This window comes from Prionailurus viverrinus, chromosome B1 (assembly GCF_022837055.1).
Source record: "Prionailurus viverrinus isolate Anna chromosome B1, UM_Priviv_1.0, whole genome shotgun sequence".
Taxonomy (NCBI): Eukaryota; Metazoa; Chordata; class Mammalia; order Carnivora; family Felidae; genus Prionailurus; species Prionailurus viverrinus.
In genome coordinates, this window is record NC_062564.1 from 185,926,981 (window position 1) to 185,949,756 (window position 22,776).

The window sequence follows — 22,776 nt, forward strand, 5'->3', positions numbered from 1 at the left end:
AATAATGGTCACTGTGCAACAGGAATGAGGAATACAGAAGTGAATCAAAACACTTCCTGGGGCGTCTGGGTGGCTCAGTCGGTTAAGTGTCCGACCCCTGATTTCCTCTCAGGTCATGAGCTCACAATTCGTGGGTTCGAGCCCCACGTCAGGCTCCGTGCTGACAGTGTGGAGCCTGCTTGAGATGCTCTCTCTCTCTCTCTCTCTCTCTCTCTCAAAATAAATTAGAACAAAAAAACACAAAGACTTCCTGAAGTTTCCAATCTGGTTGGGAGAACACGACAACACTGGAAGTTGGAAGGGCAGGATGCATGAATTACAAACCTGTCTCCTTGCTTTCACACTTAAAACATCCACCAAGTCAATAAACACCGTATCATTTAGTTATGATGCAGGATGCATTTATAATCACTACACCCAGTGTCTCAGGGTGCTGTGTGCTCAGGCGGACTGCACACACCAGAGCAAAGGTGACATTTATGAGTCCTAATGGCCTGTTAACCAACCTGGCTGGCCCATACAGACCCACCTCAGCATCTACCACTCAGCTGACCATGAGCTTAAGGTTAAAATGTGGCCTTACAGGATGCAGTTCTACATGCTCCAGTGCACAGACTCAGGGTACAATTAGGCCCACCATCATTTAAACACACCTACGTAACTGGGCACATGTTGCATGTAAAATTCGAATCAGGGTCATTTGTAAGGGAAAAAATACAGTTTTCAATGCACCTAATGGAGTTTTGTTTTTTTTTTTTTTTAATGTTTATTTATTATTGAGAGACAGAGACAGACAGAGTGTGAGCATGGGAGGGGCAGAGAGAGGGGAGACACAGAATCTGAAGCAGGCTCTAGGCTCTGAGCTGTCAGCACAGAGCTCGACGCAGGACTCGAACTCACAAACCGTGAGATCGTGACCTGAGCGGAAGTGGGACGCTTTACGGACTGAGCCACCCAGGCACCCCAGGGAACAGCTTTTAATTGAAAAATGATAAGCATTGATCACTAAAAAATAGCCTCCACACAATATAAAGGTTCTCAGCTTTAGTGGGCATAAAATTAGGTGGCATAAATTTGCATATTTAATCAACGGCCCAGGCAATTTTGATGTGGTGATATCTGCTTCATGGAAAATCCTGTTCTAGTGAGCTCAGAAAGTGAAAAACATTGATTACCCACATATTAACAATTCATTTTCATAGAACTAACCCTTGAACAATTGAGAATTTCTGAACTGACAATTCCTAAGAGTTCAAACACTATTTCCTGCTTTAACATAATCCTTACTCTCATGCTGTAAGGTTTTTGTGATCTTGACTTAGTATAATTCTAAGTACCATCTCTCTGCTCAGCGAGAACTAAAAATGATATGTTGGACAAATGTATATTCTAATAAGTGCAATCAGTCTATAATAATTGCCACAACTTCAACAGGTGCCAAAGAAACTGATCTGTCCAGAGAATTCATGCAACCCATGATTTCAATAACAGCATTCTCCAGAAGTATTTAGCACATGTTTGCTTGCTGGATTTCCATAAGAATGGGAAGTATTTAGATTAACTCAGGTATCTGTATCTAAGAGAGATTCCCTAGTTTATGGTGTCATAAACCCAAGGTTTATGGTGTCATATAACCCAAGGTTATACTAGAACCTAACAGTTTTCTTCACATTTAAATTCAAATGCTTTGAATAAAGATAAAATATTTTAGCATTTTGATAAGTGTAAAATTTTTGTTTTGGAAAAAAAAAATCAAGAATGAAAAAAAAAAACTACAAAGCCAGAGAATTAGGAAAAAAAAAAAAAAAAAACCACACACACTACAAAGCCAGAGAATTAGAGGACAACTATTGTCACAGTCCCATTAAGTCAGGCACCAAGAAAAAAAAAAAAGAAGAAGAAGAAGAAGAAGAAGAAGAAGAAGAAGAAGAAGAAGAAGAAAAACAAGAAAAAAAAAAAAGGCTATTTAAATTTCTAAAAAATCAACACATTTTATCCTGGAAAAGAGAAGCGGGAATTACAATAAGTGCTAATCTTCATCAGGTGTCTCATGTACCAACCACAACGCTCTACAAACACCCATTTAACCCTCAAACCTTTAGACAGGTACTCGCTTATGCCTACTGTATGAAGGTCAGGGCCCAGAGCTCCACACACAGCCTGCATCTGGAAAAGTCCACTGCCCAAGGTCCTCCACAGCCCACTTTGCTCACTAAATTCAAAACTCAAATTTAGCATCTGCTGTTAAATAAACTGGAAATAAAATGATAGTCTACAATAGTCAAATTCTTCCTAAACATTAAAAGCAAAGTGTCCAATGGTGTGGAAATCATAGCTTATATCTAAACTTAAACAGATTATCTGCATTCTACTTATTAAAACTTAAAAAGGAATTCAGGTATCAGTTCAAAACTTTCTACACTTTGATATCATACAAATCCAGTTCCTAAATATTTATCATATACATTAAAAGAATTAATGAATTAATGAAAGAATTAATGAAAAAACAATTCTCCGAAGATTAAGGATGATTCACATCAATTTAACTTGACGTTATGGGCTAGCTTATACTTCAACAGTACTGATTCTTGGCTCAGGATGAAGGCAGAGTCTGGGAGTCTTGGTTTCGATTTATCCCTAGGCTGGAACTGCAGGAAGCAAATGTGCACATATCCAAAAATCTTTATAAATTTCACACTGAAGTCACACGGGGGCAGATTACTGTCTAATAAAGAACTGGTTGCTCATTGTGAAACTGTAACTCATTCTAACCAGCTGTAATGTCATCTGACAGATTACCTTTCTTGCTTACAAAAGTTAATTCAAGACACTCTACATTATGCCATGAAACTGACCAACCACCAATCAGCATTTACGTACATTATACATTAATCATGTTCAAGGCCTGCTACGTGCAAGGCTGTATGCTAGCAGTCGGTCTCCTGAAGATCACAGCTCTGAATTCCAAGCTCACGCACACAATAGTGGCTTCTCTTCAGTTTTCCCTTTAAACCAACACAGACCAGACCAACTGAGGTACCTGGAGTATCTAAAGCATGATGTACCTACAATCCAAGTGTAACAGGTACTATTTAAAGAAACAGACAAATGACACAAAATCCTACAGTTACCCACTCCTCTGATTATATTTTCCTACCCAAAGATATTTAAAGCTTTTAAAAAGTGATTCTTTTCATTTATTGGTGAACTGATACTACAATTCATATATAAAATAGAAAGTCTTTGAAAGCCACATGACAATACCACTCAACTTTAGGAATGAACATCAGGAAATTAACAGCTCATCTGCACCAACGTGAAGTTAGGTTTAGCTGATCCACATTTCTAGCATTCCCAAGGCGTTACACAGAAAGCCACTGTGTGTCCTTGACCAATTCTAAACAGAGGAAAAAGACACATCTAAATGCTGCCAATTCAAAGAATTCAGAGCTTAAATATGGCAACAAAATGAGAAGATAATCCCGTCGGTGCCAAACAGTGTTTTTGCTATTTAGATCATAAAGGGAATATCCATCTTTTGGCTTGTTTAGCATTACAGTAAAGCAGTGTAAATTACTTTGACAACATAATTTTGAAAGTATTCTGGAGACCTGGAATAAACTAGAAAGAAGAAGATGGAAAAAAACAGGAATAAATGTAATCTACATTTTGATTATTTAAATTTAATTTCTTCTTGATATAGGAATGATTTCTGGTACCTATCGTTTAACAGAGAAGACTGAGATTCTCTTCCCATTCAATTTATCTTTACTTTAAACATGAATTCTGCACACAGTATTAAAAAGAAATCTCAGCAAGAAGAAAGTCTATCATAGTGACTACACCACTAAGAGAAGACGAAGCAGAATAAGGAAAAATATAATCTATGGTTTATTTCTTTGTTACACAAAGAAAATTAAGAGTGGTCCAAAACATCTTAGTCCATCTCCCATGTCCTTCCTGACATAATGAGAATGTACAAAATAATGGCAAGCTAGATTAGGGGTCCAGCTCAGGGTCAAGTTTTTCCACCTTGATGACGATCTCTGGAGCTAAAGCAGCACTGGCTGGCTGGTTCTCTGCCTCCGACTCTGAAAGCACTTCCTCCTTTATCTTCACAGGCTTATTACTGGCCTCCTCCTCTTCATCTGAAGACTCATCAAGCTCCCATTCATCATCTATGTCCATTTCAAATACTCTTACATGACGGAGATTTGAGCTCAACTGGAGAAGAAAAGGTTCAAGAGTTTTTAAATTAATGGCTTAACTAATACGTGATATATAAGAAATCAGAAATCTGAAGAATGGTCTTATACGGAAGTTATTTTTCATTGATTTACAACAAAATCACTAAACTCAGCCTCATTTGCTGCAAAAGGATCTCTACCTATAACAGTGACAATGTCATGATAATTAAAAGCCAGGGGTTCCTGGCTAGCTCGGGTAGAAGAGCATGCGATTCTTGGTCTTGGGGACATAAGTGTAAGCCCTACTTTGGGTGTAGCGATTACTTAAAAAATAAATAAATAAATAACATCTACAATTGTTATTACTCAGTAAGACTTCTCAGAACAAGAAAGGTACACAGCTAAGACCACAGCATGCTCATAATCAATAAAAGCAATACATCACAAAATGTTTACACTTTCTGAAAGGACCTCATAGATCCAAAGTCACTTCTTCCTGTTACTGAGTCCGTAAACAATCTGTAAATACTTACCACACAGGATACTTTGCGAAAACCATTCCCAGCAACGTACTGTGCTTTCATACTTTCCAGTAATCTCCAATGCTTCTCAAAATGCATGGTACGTGTGGGAATAGCACTACGCTGTTCATCTAGCCTGGGAAGGGGAAAGAAACCAACCCAGGAATGAAAAGGGGATCTTCTCCCTGGTTTACAAGGGGTAGTAACAGGATCCACCATGGGTTTCATTTCTACCAATACTCCCATTTCCAATAGAATTCTATCAGCCACTATCTAAAAAGCTATGATACTATCTTCTAGGAAAATTCTGCCATTCCAAGTAGCCAGAATGTCATCTGACTACGGTTTTTGATCCCTTTTCAAGGAAAGCAAATGGACACATTTTTAAATTAGAGGAGGGATCTACTCACTTAAATCTAAGAAAACTAAAACCATCTCTGGAATTGGTTGTGTACCCTCCATGTGGCTACCGAGGTCCTAATTCTGGTAGGAAAGCACTAAGAGCAAATCTAAAATAATTAATTCTACTATCGCCTGAGATTAATGCTATGCTTGAAAACAGAACTAACAGAAATCCTATTCTCCACTCCAGGTAATTCCCCACCTTATGTTAGCAAATGCTTCTTGATTTATTAGTAAAGCAAAAGGGTAGGAGAGCTGCCGAAGTCCGTGTTTTCTTAAATAAAATATAGTACTTCTGCTCAGCTGACTTTACCACTGTTCCTAGTAACCACTGTCTACCATACCTAAGGTACTAAAATGTGCGATACACATTAAAAAACATCTAACTGTCATGACAGAGAGATACTCTTACGAAGGAGGTGGTTACCTTGTCGAGTAATCCCCAGTGAACTGATATTCTGCAGAATCCTCACTGTTATACACTGAAGACAACGGCAACTGGACCAAGAGTCTGTCTCTTCCTTCGCGCCCCACTGTGTCTTTAAGAACTACCGTTACGGTTTCGTCATCATAAAACTGTGCATCTAAACAACTGTAGGTGCTACAAGTAAAGTACATTCTTTTATGTCAGAGATGATCCGGACTACTGAGAAAATACTGTATACATAACATGCTACTGGTACAACACAAAAACATTAATAAAACAAAAACCAAGTGACGTTCTATTTAATTACATTTAAAATATATCATTAGTTTGCACTAAAGTCAGTTATCTATTGTACCGAGTATTCACAAATACAACTAGGCCCTAAAAACAGGTCATCATGAAAAAAGGAAAGTCTGTGAGGGTGAGGTCGGTTCACAGTTCCAAAAAACTCTTGATATCAAGAGTTAGGCCTTCAGCCTGTGGAAACTCCATGAATGGCACCTTGCCGGTATACTGAGTAAAAGAAACTGGGCTAACTAGACTGAAAAGTAAAAATAAGACTCACACAGGAAAAGTCACAACTTCAAAGACGTCATCATTAAAAACTCCTTCTATGTAAGGAAAAGAGAATGAGAAAAAGACTGGCCTATGATTAGTGTTCATTCCACACACTCAGGGGTGATTTTGGTAACGTTACCCTTTTATATCCTAAGGACCTCCCAGAATAGTGAGAACGACACCACCTCACATTACTGTTGGTTGTAACAAGAACTCCAGCCATATACCCCTTGGAACGACCACCCTTTCTTAACAGCCAGGGGAGCACAGAAGTATTAATTACAAGAAACCACAGCTGTATAAATTCGTGTAGGGCAGGAAGGTTCCATTCAATTGTTAAGTCAAATCAAAGCATAACACACATAAGCAATCCTGTCCCCTACGCTGCAAGTTACAAAGACCTCCTAAGGACGGTATCAACACTGTAACTGAGTCTAACCGTATTTCTAAAATTGCATTTATTAAGCACACACACATATCGTACATATATATATACAATCTCATCCAAACAAGATTCAACATTTACCTTCTTCTCACTTTTTCAGTTGTGGCGTAGGTGAAGCTCCCAAATTTAACAGCAATCAGTCCATTAGTTACAGATCTTGAAGAAAGAAGGAGGGGAAAAAAAAAAAAGACTATGGAAAAACCCAGATAGCCAATAATCTAAATGCTTGAAAGAACAGGATTGTCAGCGTTAGTATATTTACCTGAACAGCAAGCCCCAGACTAAAATACCATTATGTTCACTCTTCAACACTGACAACTAATTTAAACGCCTAAATAGACAAACCTACGTCAAAACGACAAGTTGGTTTAAAATCTTAGTCACTAAAGTAGCTAGATACCTTAAAAAATTAAGGGCACTTGGAACAACCAAATTATTTCTCTTTGGCCTCATCTTGGCCTCAAAAAACTTCCTTCAAATTCAGATTAAAACCCATTTGAGGGGCGCATGGGTGGCTCAATTGATTAAGTGTCTGACTCTTGGTTTCGGCTCAGGTCATGATCTCATGGTTTTGTGAGTTCGGGGGCTCTGTGCTCATAGTATGGAGCCTGCTTGGGAGTCTGTCTCCCACTCTTTGCCCCTCCCCCACTCGTGCTGTCTCTATCTCTCTCAAAATAAACTTTAAAAAAAGCTATTTGAGATACTACTGGTATTCTGTATATGATTTATTTTTTTTAGAATTTTCAGTTCAGATTCTCAAGAGAAGTCTCTACAGGCAAGGCCTCTTGTTTAATGAAAGGCAAACTTAGCCTGAGGTAAAAATCCTTTCTATAAGGAACCAAAAACACAGTTTTGAACTGCTACACATTCATGAGATACAATCCTGAGTGCTCTGCTGTTGTATTTTTCTTAACCCTAAAGAAATCCTACATGTCATAGCTATACCTGTATAAAATTAATAACCCAGAATCAGAAGGGATCACATAGCTTCCTGACTTGGCATTATCATCTTAATGATGTGAAAACTAAGACTAAGGACAGTTCGGTGACAAGCCTAAAGTCAGAAGGTGGCTTAACTAAACCCCAAAATATAGGGAAGGGACGCTGTACGTTTTACTATTAAAAATAATAGGGGCACCTGGGTGGCTCAGTTAAGCGTTTGACCTAGGCTCAGGTCATCATCTCACAGTCCATGAGTTCGAGTCCCACATTGGACTCTGTGCTGACAGCTCAGAGACTGGAGCCTGCTTCAGATTCTGTATCTCACTCTCTGCCCCTCCCCCACTCAGTTTCTCTCTCTCTCTCTCTCTCTCTCTCTCTCTCTCTCTCTCTCTCTCTCTCCCCCTCCCTCCCTCCCTCCCTCCCTCCCTCAAAAATGAATAAACATTAAAAAATTTTTTTAAAAATACAATCTTATCTAATTCAAACTTTAGATTAATACTTACTGGGAAATATCAGTATGTCTCCTTAAGATGCACATTTTATAAAGTGAATCTTCCAAAATTGTAAAAAGAAGATAATGTAGATTTGAGGTTTTATTATTCCACCTAAGGAAAAAAAATTAATATCAAAACATGATATTTAGCTATCATTGCAGAGAATAAAACTGCATTGTTCACATGAGATGGGGAAAAACACACTTACAGAAAAGGAAATTTGAACAATCTGCGTGTACAGTCCTCACTAAAACAAAAGAAGAAAAGGTAAGAAAAAATTAAATTGGCCGCTGAATTTTACCATCCAAAAAGGAAACAGAATTACCTTCTAGCATCCCTATATAATGGAATACAGATTGCTTGATTCATCGATTTTCCAATTACATCCTAAATAAAAACAGATTTAAAAACACAATTAAAGCATGTACATACACACACACACACAGATACTCTACACAAAGTACCTGACCATCGCTGTTCAAATCTAGTAAAAAACCATCTAGATCACAAAGCTTTCTCACAGGAAACTTCAATGACAGTCGTTAACAGTAAGGAAAAGAGAGAGAAGAAATTCTGAGCTGAAAAGGATGTTGGAGAGAAGTGCACGGCAGGCTAAGAACCCCCACCCCAGCCCCGCGTCTCAGAACACCCATCCTCCCTCCTGCAGGAGTCAGCTGGAGACACAAAAGCCCCATAACTAAGACTGTTTATAAGACGTCTGTTCTGGGGGCGCTTGGGCGGCTTGTCGGTTAAGCTCCAACTTCCTCTCAGGTCATGATCTCAGTGCTCGTGAGTTCAAGCCCCGCGTCGGGCTCTGTGCTGACAGCTTGGAGCCTGCAGCCTGCTTCGGATTCTGTGACTCCCTCTCTCTCTCTCTCTGCCCCTCCCCTGCTCATGCTCTGTCTCTCAAAAAATAAATAAACGTTAAAAAGAAAGAAAGAAAGAAAGAGAGAGAGAGAGAGAGAAAGAAAGAAAGAAAGAAAGAGAAAGAAAGAAAGAAAGAAAGAAAGAAAGAAAGAGAAAGAAAGAAAGAAAGAAAGAAAGAAAGAAAGAAAGAAAGAAAGAAAGTTAGTTTGCTCTAGGAACAAATAATAATGATGCCAACCCTTTCAGTAACCCTGTATTTGTTACTTTTAATTTATGTAAGGAACTAACAATAAAAGGAAACGTTAGGGTAAACCATATGAAACTGCCATTTTTGTTAGCCAGAAGTTGACTATCAGCATTTTCACGTGGCTCACCTTAATAACCATGATCGTTTGCATAAGTGAGCCACATATTGTAGATATTCTCACTCCTACTCAAAGACATGCATTTCTTTCAAACTTACTGCTGGTTTTTGCAAGCATAGGTCAATAATGTTCTCCATCCGCCTTTTCACAAAATGCAATGATTTTCGAGGATAATATGGAAACAGCAAAGGACTTTCTGGTTTCAAACAAAAAGAGAAAGAAACACAAAAACAAAAACACAAAGCTATAGCAAACCAAATGATTAGGAGAAAATAATCTCGTCAGAGCCAGCCCGCGCAGCTTATGGGGCAGTGGAAATCTCCCTGGCCCTTTCATTACCCTTCACAGCCACCCCACCGGAAACGAGTATGGCCTTCTGCCTTTCATCATCGCCTGCTGCCACCCCTAAGTACCCCCCTAAAAACCACCGCACTTAACTCCAGTCCGAGTCCTAGCAGCTTGGTATTCTTTATTCTGTTTTCCCTACCAAAATCAAATAGTATGCTTCCACTGGGTATAAGGAGGGGAACATTTGGGAACCAAAAGACATATAATAAAGTTTGTTCTTCTCTACTCTTTGCCACAATGGGGTGACAACAGTCCAGCACGGTTCTGGAAGACTCTAATACTTAAAAACAGAAACAGGAGACGAGAAACTAGTGCTGTGTAAATAAGCTCTTTACTTTTCAAAAGGCCACTTTACCAGGAGACAGTCCTGTATGATTCAGCATTTATGGATACCAACTACGCTCCAGTCCTTTGTATCTGTTCTTCCTACCGCTCACAGCAGCTGTGCAAAGTAAGCATCTCACGCTCCAACTTACAGACTAAAAAATGAGGCACAGGAGATCTGGGCAATTGCCCAGTGTGGAAATGACTAACAATCTAGACCTGTAAATCAAACCCTCTGCCTCCCAGGCCTGCACTCTTCTACTGAGTTCTGCGGGCTTCTCCCTCACCTGCAGCATCTCCTGTCCCAGCTATGCTGGACAAAGTGAGCTTTAATCAGGTCAACATTATAAGCTCCCCACAGGTAACAGATGCTGTGGGAGCAGAGAAAGACATTTGGTCTTTGCCCCTGGTTCCTGGCACAGAGCTCTAAAACCCTCAGAATTTCCTGAGTGATAAGGGTGATAGGAACATCTTTTGTTGTAATGAGACGACTGTGGGTAGATCCCTAGGATAGCTTCAGGATGAGGACTGGTCACTAGAAAGACCAAGCTCTGATGAGAAGTCTGGACTTTTCAGCTCCATCCCCCAAATTCCAGGGCGGGGAGACAAGCTGCAGAAAGACCAAGCTCTGATGAGAAGTCTGGACTTTTCAGCTCCATCCCCCAACTTCCAGGGCAGGGAGAGAAGCTGGAGTGGAATTCAATCACCAACAACCAATGATTTAATCAAACATGCCTGCGTAATGAAATCCCCATACAAAACCCAACCAGTGGGCTTCAGAGGCCTTCCCGGTGCTGGGAGGGTGGCATGCCCAGAGCAGGCAGGGAAGTTCCGAGCCCCTCCCCCATACCCTGCCCTACGCACCTCTTCCACTTGGCTGTTCCGAGTTGTATCTTTACAGTAAACCAGTAAATCTAAGTAAAGTGCTTGAGTTTCATGAGCCATTTTAGCAAATTATCAACCTGAAGGTGGTGGTAGAGGGGGAGGAACAGAAATGTGGGCAACCTGGGGAACTGATGACATCGGGCACCCAGTTGACCTGAGAACTGGTCTCAGGAGAGAAAAAGCTCCCATTTTGTCAGGTTTTGTTTTTGGTTTTTTTTTTTTAAGTTTATTTATTTTTGTGAGAGACAGCAAGAGAGACAGGGAAAGGCAGAGAGACAGGGAGATAGAGAATCCCAAGCAGGTTCCCCACTGTCCACGCAGAGCCCGACACGGGGCTCGATCCCACGAACAGGTGAGATCAGGCCCTGAGCCAAAATCAAGAACCAGATGCTTAACCGACTGAGCCATCCAGGCGCCCCAGTGTCAGAAGTGTTTTGAGTAAAAACAGCTCAGATGCGAGCACACTGGCCGCTATGAGCCATGTGCTGGCACAAACTGCTTTATCTACATTTGGTTAATCTTCACGACAGATTTTGAGGGAGGCACTACTATCATCCTCATTTTACTGATGGGAAAACTGGGGTACAAAGAGGTTGGACAATTGGCCCTCAGCCACATTCCTAAGAAGTCGTAGAGCAGATTCCAACACAACACTGACTCTCATGGATCCTGAGAAAGCACCTGTATCGAGTACTTAGCCCATGATTTTTGCAAAGTGCTAGAAAGAAGTTTCATTAAAGTTTTAATAGTTCCATAATAATAGCGGGTATTTCTTCACACTAGACTAAGAAACTGGAGAATTAACGAGCTTGTCCCAAATCACATACCAGCAAAACCTCGAGCATTTAGGAGATGGAGTCAGTAATACTGAAGTGCATCTTAGTTAAACATGAGGCCTGTAGCTAAGATTAGGCCTTCCTGTTCAGTCACAGATGTCAAGACAAAAAGGGTAGGGCCCATTTTTAGCCCATCAGAGTTCCCAGAACCAGCATTAGCCCATTCTAGTGACAGGGCCCAGATGCCACCCCGGCCGGCACATTGCCATCAGCGCTCCTCAGGCTGGGGGGGCCACCTGATTAAACACAGCAAAGAGATGAGTTGGCCGTACCTTTATTCTCCCTCCATTCGATAACTAACTGACATCAATGTATCTCAAGCAATACAAAATATGTCCTGCTCTGAAAAAGAATCTGGACTTCTAGAGTTCAAACAAAAGAGCAATAAGCAGAGTTCTGGGCCTCAAAGAATTCTCTCCTTCCCCCATCCATCCTCATTCATTCATTCATTGATTCAGATAAACAGCAACCAGACACAAGTGGCAGAGATTACTCCTGAGTCGAGTTAAAAACTTAGGTTTTGAAGTCAGCAGAACCCTGGCTCCACTGCACGGTAGCTCGTGTGATCTTGGGCCTTCTCTGACCTTCAGTCTCCTCGACAGTAAATGGGGATAACAGGTACCTACCCCCTAGGTTCTGTGAGGATTAAAGGAGGAAATACACATATGTGGCTATCAGCCTAGAGATCTAAGAAACTGATAGACTGTGATCAGATTACTCTTAGAGAAAGCAAAAAAAAATACTGCTTCAAATACTGTCATGTAAAATAGTGAAGTTCTGACATTTAATGGTTGCTATTTTGTTTTCATCCCCCATAATGCTGGATAGTTTTACTATATCAACGTCTTAAGATCCTAGAGAATGAAAGGCACACGTACACTAAGAACCTACAACCTCAGAAGGCCAGTTAAGCATCATTATGCTTTCAGAAATTAACAAATTGGAATCAGAAAAAGCCTGCTCTCACTAGCAGGCTCTATAATTTTCTTCCCAATATCCTAGTTTCTATATGGTACAAAACAGATAATATAAAGAATACCTGAGAATAAATAATCTTACTACATCACAGTTAATATCAGGGTGTTTTCTATCATGGGAACGTCATACTGTTTGCTATTCTGCTGTTTCTCTAATCAACTACAATACACACAAAAGATCTTGGGGCGCCTGGGTGGCGCAGTCGGTTAAGCGTCCAACTTCAGCCAGGTCACGATCTTGCGGTCCGTGAGTTCGAGCCCCGCGTCAGGCTCTGGGCTGATGGCTCAGAGCCTGGAGCCTGTTTCCGATTCTGTGTCTCCCTCTCTCTGCCCCTCCCCCGTTCATGCTCTGTCTCTCTCTGTCCCAAAAATAAATAAACGTTGGAAAAAAAAAAAAAAGATCTAAAGAACTGAGATACATATTCAACAACTGTTCAGCAACACTCATAGCTAATACACTGGTCTCAAATTAAGTATAAACATGGCCAAATTCTACTAGGTTCACTAAATACCTTTAAGGTGGTTGCTATTTTGAAGAAAATCATACCACTGGTTTCCTTCTGTGTTAGGAGGTGACACAAGATCATCATCTTCATCTTTCAAGTACTAGAAACACAGAATTAAAATTTTAAATGTCGTAAACCAAAGAAGCAGGCTTCAAAAACTTTATACAGTTAACATTATTTTTTTTTAATGTTTGTTTATTTTTTTTTGAAAGAGAGACAGAGTGTGAGCTGGGGAGGGGCAGAGAGAGAGGGAGACACAGAATCTGAAGGAGGCTCCAGGTTCCAAGCTGTCAGCACAGAGCCCGACACGGGGCTCGAACCCATTAGCTGTGAGATCATGACCTGAGCAGAAGTCAGATGCTTAACAGACTGAGCCACCCAGGCACGCCTTAACATCATTCTATTTAGTAAGTGGTTCCATCACATTGGTATTATTCCAAGTGAAGTGACCAGAATCTGCTAAATGCCAAGACGCTAAACAAACTACAAACTACTGAAAGATTAGAACACTATAGATTCAGGGACCGTAAATTGAATTTAAATTTTGTGTTCCATTTTCATGAAGTACATTTAAATCATCTATACGTGTGTGTGCACGTGTACATTACAAATTAATTTTAGAAGTATCACCTGTCAATCTACTCTAGGGCAGTACTTCACAGGGAAGGATGGTGGACAGACCCCTGGAAGTCCCAAAGATGCCTTAAGGGTCAGTGAGGCTGATACTATTTTTGTAGTAGCAAAATGTTATTTGCCCTTTCAACTGTGTTGACATTTGCACGGATGGTCAAAAGCACAGGTGGGGAAAACTGCTGTTGCCAGGAGTCATGGTGGTGGCCTTGAACCACACGAGTGGTCACTGTATTCCTTTTTGCCACATACTGACGGTTCCCATTAGTATTTAATGAAGCTATTAAAATTATTGATTTAGTTAGATCTCAACCCTTGAGTACAGATCTTTTTTAATATTCTGTGTTACAGAATTGGGAAGTATACATAAAGCACTTTCACTGATACCAAAGTACAATGGTTACCACAAGGGAAAGCATTTAAGAAATTGTCTTGGCTGTGAGTGAAGCCAGGCACTTTGTTGCTGTTAATGGGATTCCTTTCTTCCTTGAAAGAATGACTGGCAGATAGGCTATGATGATTCATACGTGGGTATTTGGTGGATACTTTCTTGAAAATAAAGTAAGCCTGTCACTGTAAGCAGAATAACTGGCAGTATTTATTGCCAATGATAACATTTAAATATTCATGCAAAAATTAGAATCTTGGAAAATCTGTATCTGCCACCGTGTGCTTGACAGCCGTAGCACTTGAAGATCATCTGATGAAACTGGTGCTGATATTCATAAAACCTGACTTTTAGATACTGCGTGGAGAAAGGCGTCAGCATTTGGAAGATCTGCACAATTCAGCGAACCAGTGTTTTCCAAATGACCAACACATGATATTATAAAATCATGCACTAGTGAACGATCCACTCAACGCACAAGACAGATGAATGGATTTTAATGTATCAGAGTAGGAAAAGTTCACTGATGCAATTTTAGATTCCACATTAAAGCTAACCTTTAAGATACTATCTCTTAGCAAGACTTGGTTGAATATCAAAAAAAATCCATAATTATCTAGAAAAGCTATTACAATACTCCTCCCTTTCTAACACCTATGTGAGGCCAGATTTTCTTTACATACATTAACCAAAAAAACTCATCACAACACACAAAAGAAACAGCTATGAGAACCTGCATTCTATTACACCAGACACCAAAGAGACTTGCAAATCTACAAAACAATGCCACTCTTCACTAAACTGTTTTGTAAAATATATTTTTCATTAAAAGTATTTATATTAATATGTAATGGTAAGTGGACTTACTGTTACTTTTAAATAATTCTGTATTCTGTTTAATTCCTAATACCTAATAATATCTACCATTGATAAACATAACCCATATTAGCAAAATCTCTTTGGGGTCTTCTATTAAGAATGTAAAAGAGTTATAAGATCAAAAAGTTTATAAAAACTGCTACTCTTCGGTTACTTTACCATCAGAACAGGGCTGCTATCCAAGTTGGCATTGTATTATTTTCTAGAAACTCTGGATAACAAAGACTAACACTGCTAAAGTTTTAACATTAGTTTTTAATAATTTTTTTAAAAAGTAATAACTAAGTTCAATCAAAAGCCCGTACCTGACCAACTTTTTCAACGTTAAAGTATTTTCCTTTTCGATTATAAAGGTCTGGAGCCTAGAAAGAATAAGCATAATTTAACTCTTACATCAACTCACAAAAAAAAAGAAAAAATTCTTTTTAAAAAAAATTATTAATGTTTATTTATTTTAAATAAATAGAGACAGAGCGCAAACAAGGAAGGGGCAGAGAGAGAGGGAGACACAGAATCCGAAGCAGGCTCCGGGCTCTGAGCTGTCAGCACAGAACCCGATATGGGGCTCAAAATCACGAACTACAAGACCATGACCTGAGCCAAAGTTGGACACTTAACCAACTGAGCCACTCAAGCACCCCAAAAATATTCTTAAACTTAACCAAAACCCTTATTTTTTAAGAGACCTATTAGAGGCAGCTATTCTTTTCTTTTACGGATTGTACAACACACAAACAAAAGTTGAATTTACAGTCTCTAAGATGAGTACTGCCATTAATTAGTGCAATAGTTTATAAACAGCACAACTGCTAAGAATGTCAATTAAATTGGATTAAATGTTAATTACTTCTATCACCCAGGTTTATTGCAATTATTTTTTTTAAAAAAATTATACAAATACCAATTTCCTACCTCATTGAAATGTTCAGTAAGAAATTCAGCAACAAATGTAATATCTTTTTGAGTCATCTATCAAAACCAAAAAGGAACAAAAAGAAAAACAAATTAAGATAAAGCTTCCCAGTATCTTGTATCATGTAATGTAATATCTACTAAAAGCTATGGTATGAAGAGGCAAAGTTCCTTCACAGAAATATCAATATAAATCCAAAAGATTATGCAACTGTGAGAATATGAAATCTTGAAGCTCTGACAAACAAGTCATTAAACATTTAAATCCATTTTCCAATCAGCTAACCCAACAGCTACAGAATTCTTATGGCCTAAAGTTCTTCATTATTTTAGAAATAAAATACTAATTTTTTAGCAATTTACTTAGTATTTACTGTTTGAGTGATTTATTATTGTGCTAAGACTGGTGTGCGGGGTGCCTGCTCTGGGAGAGGAGACTGTGACCCAGATAAGCAACCTCAACCTGAGCTAAGAGCTGGTGCCTCGGGGTCGGCCTCTACTTCTTACAGTGACCCTGCCTCCACTTCAGCCCTCAAAAATTAACACGCTGAGGTCCCCCCAACAGTCAACACACTTTATCTCCTCAAATGAAGGTAAGAGTAGTATCAGAGAAACAGCTAACATGGACCTCCCTGGTTCGCAAGGCCAGTCACCCACAGCGTAAAAGATCTACTTCTTGTCAGAGTCTAAGAACGGCGATCCTGCATTCATCCGGTCCACTGAGGCTCATTTTAATGTTCTCCATTTTTTCAGGCCCCAAATGACCTAAATCTACCTGCATGAGAGCTTGGACAGAGGTGAGAATGAGTGAACTGCAGAAATCAGGTGGGAATTTGGCCCTGGTCTGAAAGATTTTACTTAAATTCCATTGCCACCTGTCTCAATCCTTATAAAGAGAAACTACTGTTTACCAGACATCAACATAGGTAGTAATATCTAAAGTACTAGATTTCCCAGGAAAATAAAAAGGCATTCAAGACCTAAGGAAGTGAAAGAATACAAGCACCCTACATAATACAAATTATAAAATTTTATATAAATATGAGAACTATAAAATTAGACAGCCACAGTTAAAGGCATTTTGAGAGATGAAAAAACAAACTTCTTAAAAAAAAAAAAAAGGCTTACTAAGATATGTTTAGCATCTACAGCCTCACATCTTGTAAACTAGTAACCGTGTAAGAATACCAAGGTGACCGGCAAAGCTGAGCTCAACCAGAGCCACATTAACACACTGGAAAACGTACTACCACGAACTACCTTATTCAGCTCCGGAAGCACGTGGTCTTCTGTCATTCTCAACATCGCTGAAAACAGAAGTTAAAAAACTGTCTTTAAAGGAAAACTACAGACATAACTATAGACACATTTCAAAGACAAAATGTGTTTCACTGGACTAAATCCTCAATATTCAACAAGGAAAATCACCAAGGAAAACTTACTCTTCTTCTAAAAACTAATGCGTGAAGAATTTAAACTTGATTTGTATTTTCAGGTTCAAAATGGCTGGTCTCATGATCCTGAACTATTATTTTTTATTTTCTCCTTCAACTCAACCCACTGCCACTCCAGACAGGACAGTCTGACTGCTGCCTTGTGTGAAGACTGTGCAGGGAATCCTCTTCTAACATATATTTCTTCTCATAAAATCTGCAAGCACTTCTTGCCTCCAAAAGCCTTAGAATACCCAACATGTTTCTTTCCCTTGGGTTTCCTGTTACACAAAAACATTTGCACGAAGATTTACATGCATATACGTACATTTACGTATATTTATATACTTTCTTTAATTAATCTGTGGTTGATTCATATTGTCCTTTCAGAGGGCTGTGTTTTTTTATTTTGTCCACCTAAGTCAAGGCGTATGCCGCATGTGCTTTTACAGAGTGTTTGAATATCCCTCTTAATTGCTTTTGGTCAGGAATAAGCATGCTGGATGTGATTCTGCAAACACATATTATTTTAGAAACTGTTCTTAATTACTTCAAACTTCTAAATTATCTAAAAAACAAGACATAATCTAGTTCCATTCACTCATTCATTTACTCACCCAAAAATTACTATGGGTGCTAGGAAGATATCAGTATAAAAGAGGTTCCTGCCTTCATGGAGGTTACATTTTACAAAAGAGCAAACCAAGGATGCACAGCATCCTAACCAGTGGCAGAGCCGAGATTATAATATAAGCAGGTCTCTGGGGCTCCTGGGTGGCTCAGTCGGTTGGGCATCCGACTTTGGCTTAGGTCACAATCTCACGGTTTGTGAGTTTGAGACCCACATCGGACTCTGTGCTGACAGCTCAGAGCCCAGAACCTGCTTCAGATTCTGTGTCTCCCTCTCTCTCTGCCCCTACCCCACTTGTGCTGTCTCTCTCAAAAGAGAAACATTAAAAAAATTAAAAAATTAAAAAAAAAAAACCAAAAAACAGTTCTCCAGTCCAGTGTGCCTTCTACAATGCCCTGCTCTAATGGGGAGGACTAAGCAGTAATTCATTTCTCCTCTAATCAGGCTTCTTATGAGAATTAGGACATGCAGTAGGAACATAAACTGCCTAAAGTACCCCAACAATTATAAGTAAAACCCAACCTCATCTGTAAAAGAAAGTCATTTCTAAGATCCCATTCAGTTTTAACATTGTAACTCATTCTAATTAACATCTCGGATATTAAACAGGCTGGCCTGATAAACACTCTGGCTCCCCATTCTGGCTAGCGTTGGTACAGCTTTGAGGAAAAAAATAAAGTATTTTACATGCCAACATCTGTAGATCACATTCTTTTTTTCATAAATGCAATTATATTAGGCCGACAAATACAAGTCTGTTTATAAGATATCTGAATTGAAGAGTCAGGCATTTGTTTAAAAGATGTGAGCACATTACAGATAATTTACTTTCTATTTTATTTACCCTTTAGAGTTTTAACAAACTCAGATAAATCCCATTTATAACTAAATTTTGCTTATGTTGGAAGGGAATGTATGCTGGATTATTTCAAAGATATTAAGAGGGGTCACAAAAATAGTACAAATGGACCTACATAAAATACACTGTAGAGTAAGCATTAAAACACTTAATGTCAAGTCAATAAATACCGGTTAACTACCTGCAAATGAAAAGAGATACTGTGGAGATACAAAGAAAGGCTACCAATGGTCTGCACTCTATTTAGCTAGGGCATTAGCATCCGATAGGAAGGATAGTGGAAATTTTCTAGTTCGGTGCTGTTCAACATGATAAGCACTAACAATGTATGACTACTGAGTACTTCAAATGTGGATAGCATGACTACAGAACTTGAACATATAATTTATATAATTCCAAGTAATTTAAAGAGCCACAGGGGGCTATTGGCTATGATAATGGACAGCACAGATCTAGAAACAAGATCAGGAATAAAACAGGAAACAAGCTATTCAAGGACAGAGGCTAGTCTTTGTTTTTTGCCCCCCTTTCTTTAAAAAAAAATCTAACTCCAAACAGTGCCTAGTACATAGTAGAGATCCACATATGTTATTTTAACCTAAGCAGACATTACAAGATTAGAAAGAAAAAAAAAAAAAAAAAGGTTAATCATCAGTGAGTGAGAAACCATCAAAGCTATAAGTTACATCTGCGGGGAGCTGGGGCCGGGTGGGTGTGCAGAGGAAATAAGACTGGCCATGTGCTGAAAGCTGGTGAACCAGTGAAGGGTAGAAGATGGTTCATTTATACCATTCTCTCTTACAGTTACTGGAAATTTTACTAGAGTAACTTAAATATTCTAAAGTGATACTCCCACAATTTTTAAAGAAGCATTAAAGTAATGTTTCATTCAATTAACTTACCCACATAAAGCCAGCGGAAAAAAGCTTTGAAGTTTTTCATACTACTATCTATAACTCTGAAAAGAAAAAAATAAAGGAAATCAGAAATAAAATTATTACACAGGGTTCATGTACCACTGTTCAATTGTTGTGGGATACAATAACCCTTACCATTCTATTTTATCCTATCTGGAGGACATCCAAACCTTTAGAAAAGATATTATAAATCAAGCACATACCTAAAAATAAAGCTTCAGGAGAGCAAATCCTGGTTCTTTTCAAAAATAAGGCAAATAGCTCAGATTCTGACTGGTTATAACAGCCTTGCCACAAACTGTGTAATAGTCTTTCCCAGCATTCAGTCAAGTATGAAATCCTTTTCCAACTTTGCAAACAAAAGAAGTCAGAAAAAAACCACTTTCAGCATTATTCTCAGTTAAAAAAAATACTCACTGGTCAGTATGAAGAAAAAACATCAACGCCAACAGAAAAAAACATTATTACCTATTCGTACTATGTCACTACCTCTGGTATCAGTGGACATTATTTTTGGAAGTTGGAAGCATTTTTGATGCTTACAGTAACTGATCTCCAAAAACTGAATTTCCTTGAGCTTTACACAAATGCACCCCTCAAATTCCAATGTTATAGGTGGAAGCCATCTTTGTCTTGATCAAAAGGCTTCTAAATAAGGACATGGGTATCACTTCTAAAAAAAATCTCTGTAAGTTCACATCTACAAGATAACTACTCTAAGTAATATGCATTATTCACTCCCAAGTCTCAAAGTCCCTTCCAAGCAAGAAGTTCCATAATACTACTGAGACGTGGGTCAGCATCATTAACCTATCTCTATACAGTAAAACAGACTGCCACGTTTATGGGACCAAGCAATGTAATCAAAACGCTCCTGTGGCAAAAATGAAAAAAGAGAAAAGTTCCTTTCTGCCTTTCCCAATCAATACTCTGACCCCTACCGCGGGCAATCCCTGCTGTAACAGGGTAACATCAAAGTTCTCACTGCCTCAATTCCCCCACCTATCACCTAAAATAATAATGCTACTTCATCCAAGGGATCAAGAAGTAAAATGAACTACCTTTCGTTCATATTGAAAAGTGATCACAGAAAGCTTGATATTTCATATTTACTCTCCGTAAATATGGTTAGCCAAAAAATAATCAACACACAGGAAAAGCAAAGTCATTTCTCCTCTCGTTTTGTATTCTTAGCACAAGTGTCTACAACCTCTACCTTCTAAAACCCCGTTAACATGCTAATGGATCGGTGGGGAGGGGTGCGTTATAAACTCACGAAAACAAAGAGGACGGCAGAAAAGAAATCAATTTCAGAAGTGTCAGAAAGGGCACATGACTGATGAGGCTCAGCAGAGGCGGCTGCATTTTAGAGAATCCATGGAGAGGACCCCGGAGAGGAGCAATCCACCCCGCAGAGTCCCAGGGACTCTCAGACCCTGGACATGTCAGGTCCACAACAAATGAATGGGGTTCTTCCAAGAACCCGAATAAACCAGGAAGAGTGGAGGTGGCTCTGTGCGAGCGCTGGCGGCCACAGCCAGCTTTGCGCTCCGCACTCAGGCCGGCTTTCTGTTGCCCCTGCGTACAGACCTTCCACGCGCTTTAAACTGCCTCATGAATCAAGAGGAGGAAATTGAGCATCAGGTATTTGAAGAAAGCTCGCAACCAGAGACCAAGACAAACCCAGGAAGTGGAAATCCTTCAGGGGAACAGCACACTTCTAAAAATATCTAATTAAGGTCCACAGGGATGTGAAAAGATGTCATCTACAAAACAAGAGCACGGCTTTGAAAATGATTAAAGAACTAAGAAAACACTTTTGGATGGAAAAACTAGGACTGCCATGATGAAGCATTCAATGCAATGGTTCAGGTAACAGTCACGTCCTCCACCACACCTCGACTATTTATTCCACAGTTCACAGCCTACACTGTCACCGGCAACTGGAACCCTCTAAATCTCAATGTGAAGCACGCCACTCACCAATAGCCACCTATCTTCCCAGTGACCTCTCTCCAGGACCCCAACCTCCGTCTCACGAAGACCACTGCCTACTGGTTCCACCACCTCTCATCCTGCCTCCCACCCACACCAGCTCCCCGCTTCCTCCTAAACCAGCTTATATTCAAGGTTCATTTTAATCATGCTCTGGTTTTAATCCCCTCAGTCCCCTGTCGCTTCCCCTCAGTCACCGGGCCTACCAAATCTGACCGCTCACCTGCTCTGTGCCCCAGCACTGTCAGCTGACCCCAGCCAGAGAAACCCTGCAGCCGTGGGGACGGCTCTCACTTCCACACTCATTCATAAGCACTAACCCAGGGCCCTCGGCACCACCAGCAGCCGCCTGTTTAGCCGCCTGTTCACCCTCCCGCTAGACAACGGGGTCACAGCTTTTCCTTTATTCCTAAACCACCTCCCCACCCTTACCTTCAGCTGCCGACAGAACATTCCTATTTCATTAAGACAATCAGGACAACGGGAAGCGAATGTCCCCAAGCCCCACGTGCTCATGTACTAGCATCTGGGTCCCTTCCCACAGCCTTCTCTCCTGTAATTGTGGATAAGCTCTTGTTCCGGCCCACTCCCCCATGCACCACATGGCCATCCCCTCCCACACTCCTGCCCCAGCGATCCTCTCCTCAATCTGCCAGCATCACTTGTTCCCCTTTGAGGAGAACATGGCATCATGTAAAAATACGCTCTAACTTATCCCATCGTAAGAAGACAGACCCGACAGCGGCTCCCAACTACTGGCCATTCCTTTACAGCCAAACCCCTCAAGAGACATTTGCTGTTTTCTTTGCATCTGCTCTCGTTCTGTATCTGCAGAGGGGCTCGGAGGGAGGCTGATGGGAGAGTAAAATGCCACTCTAATTGGTGAGACTCTTGTTATTAGCTTGTTTAATGATCTTTAAACTGTAAGGATACAGTTTTGATAAAAAGTTAAAAACTCACTTCAAGAAAATCATGACAATTTGCTGGGTTCTTACTTCTAAAAAAAAGAGTAAAGTGTTCTCAGGTCAATGACGCCAGGTAACCCCTC

The 22,776-nt window shown here is 39.8% G+C and overlaps 1 protein-coding gene across 1 annotated transcript in view; it reads right to left on the bottom strand.

Annotated features, from left to right (window-relative positions):
* Positions 1–3,868: 3,868 nt before the first annotated feature.
* ANAPC4 (anaphase promoting complex subunit 4) overlaps positions 3,869–22,776 on the bottom strand; it is a 34,306-nt gene continuing 15,398 nt past the window's right edge. The window contains exons 16-28 of the mRNA XM_047855920.1: positions 19,719–19,774; positions 17,154–17,200; positions 15,894–15,950; positions 15,287–15,343; positions 13,091–13,184; positions 9,307–9,404; positions 8,302–8,363; positions 8,185–8,223; positions 7,986–8,087; positions 6,622–6,696; positions 5,538–5,711; positions 4,721–4,844; positions 3,869–4,224 (exon numbers count right to left, since the gene is read on the bottom strand). Of these exons, the coding sequence (XP_047711876.1) occupies positions 4,000–4,224; positions 4,721–4,844; positions 5,538–5,711; positions 6,622–6,696; positions 7,986–8,087; positions 8,185–8,223; positions 8,302–8,363; positions 9,307–9,404; positions 13,091–13,184; positions 15,287–15,343; positions 15,894–15,950; positions 17,154–17,200; positions 19,719–19,774 (1,210 nt within the window). The 3' untranslated portion in view covers positions 3,869–3,999. The remainder of the gene's footprint in view (positions 4,225–4,720; positions 4,845–5,537; positions 5,712–6,621; positions 6,697–7,985; positions 8,088–8,184; positions 8,224–8,301; positions 8,364–9,306; positions 9,405–13,090; positions 13,185–15,286; positions 15,344–15,893; positions 15,951–17,153; positions 17,201–19,718; positions 19,775–22,776) is intronic.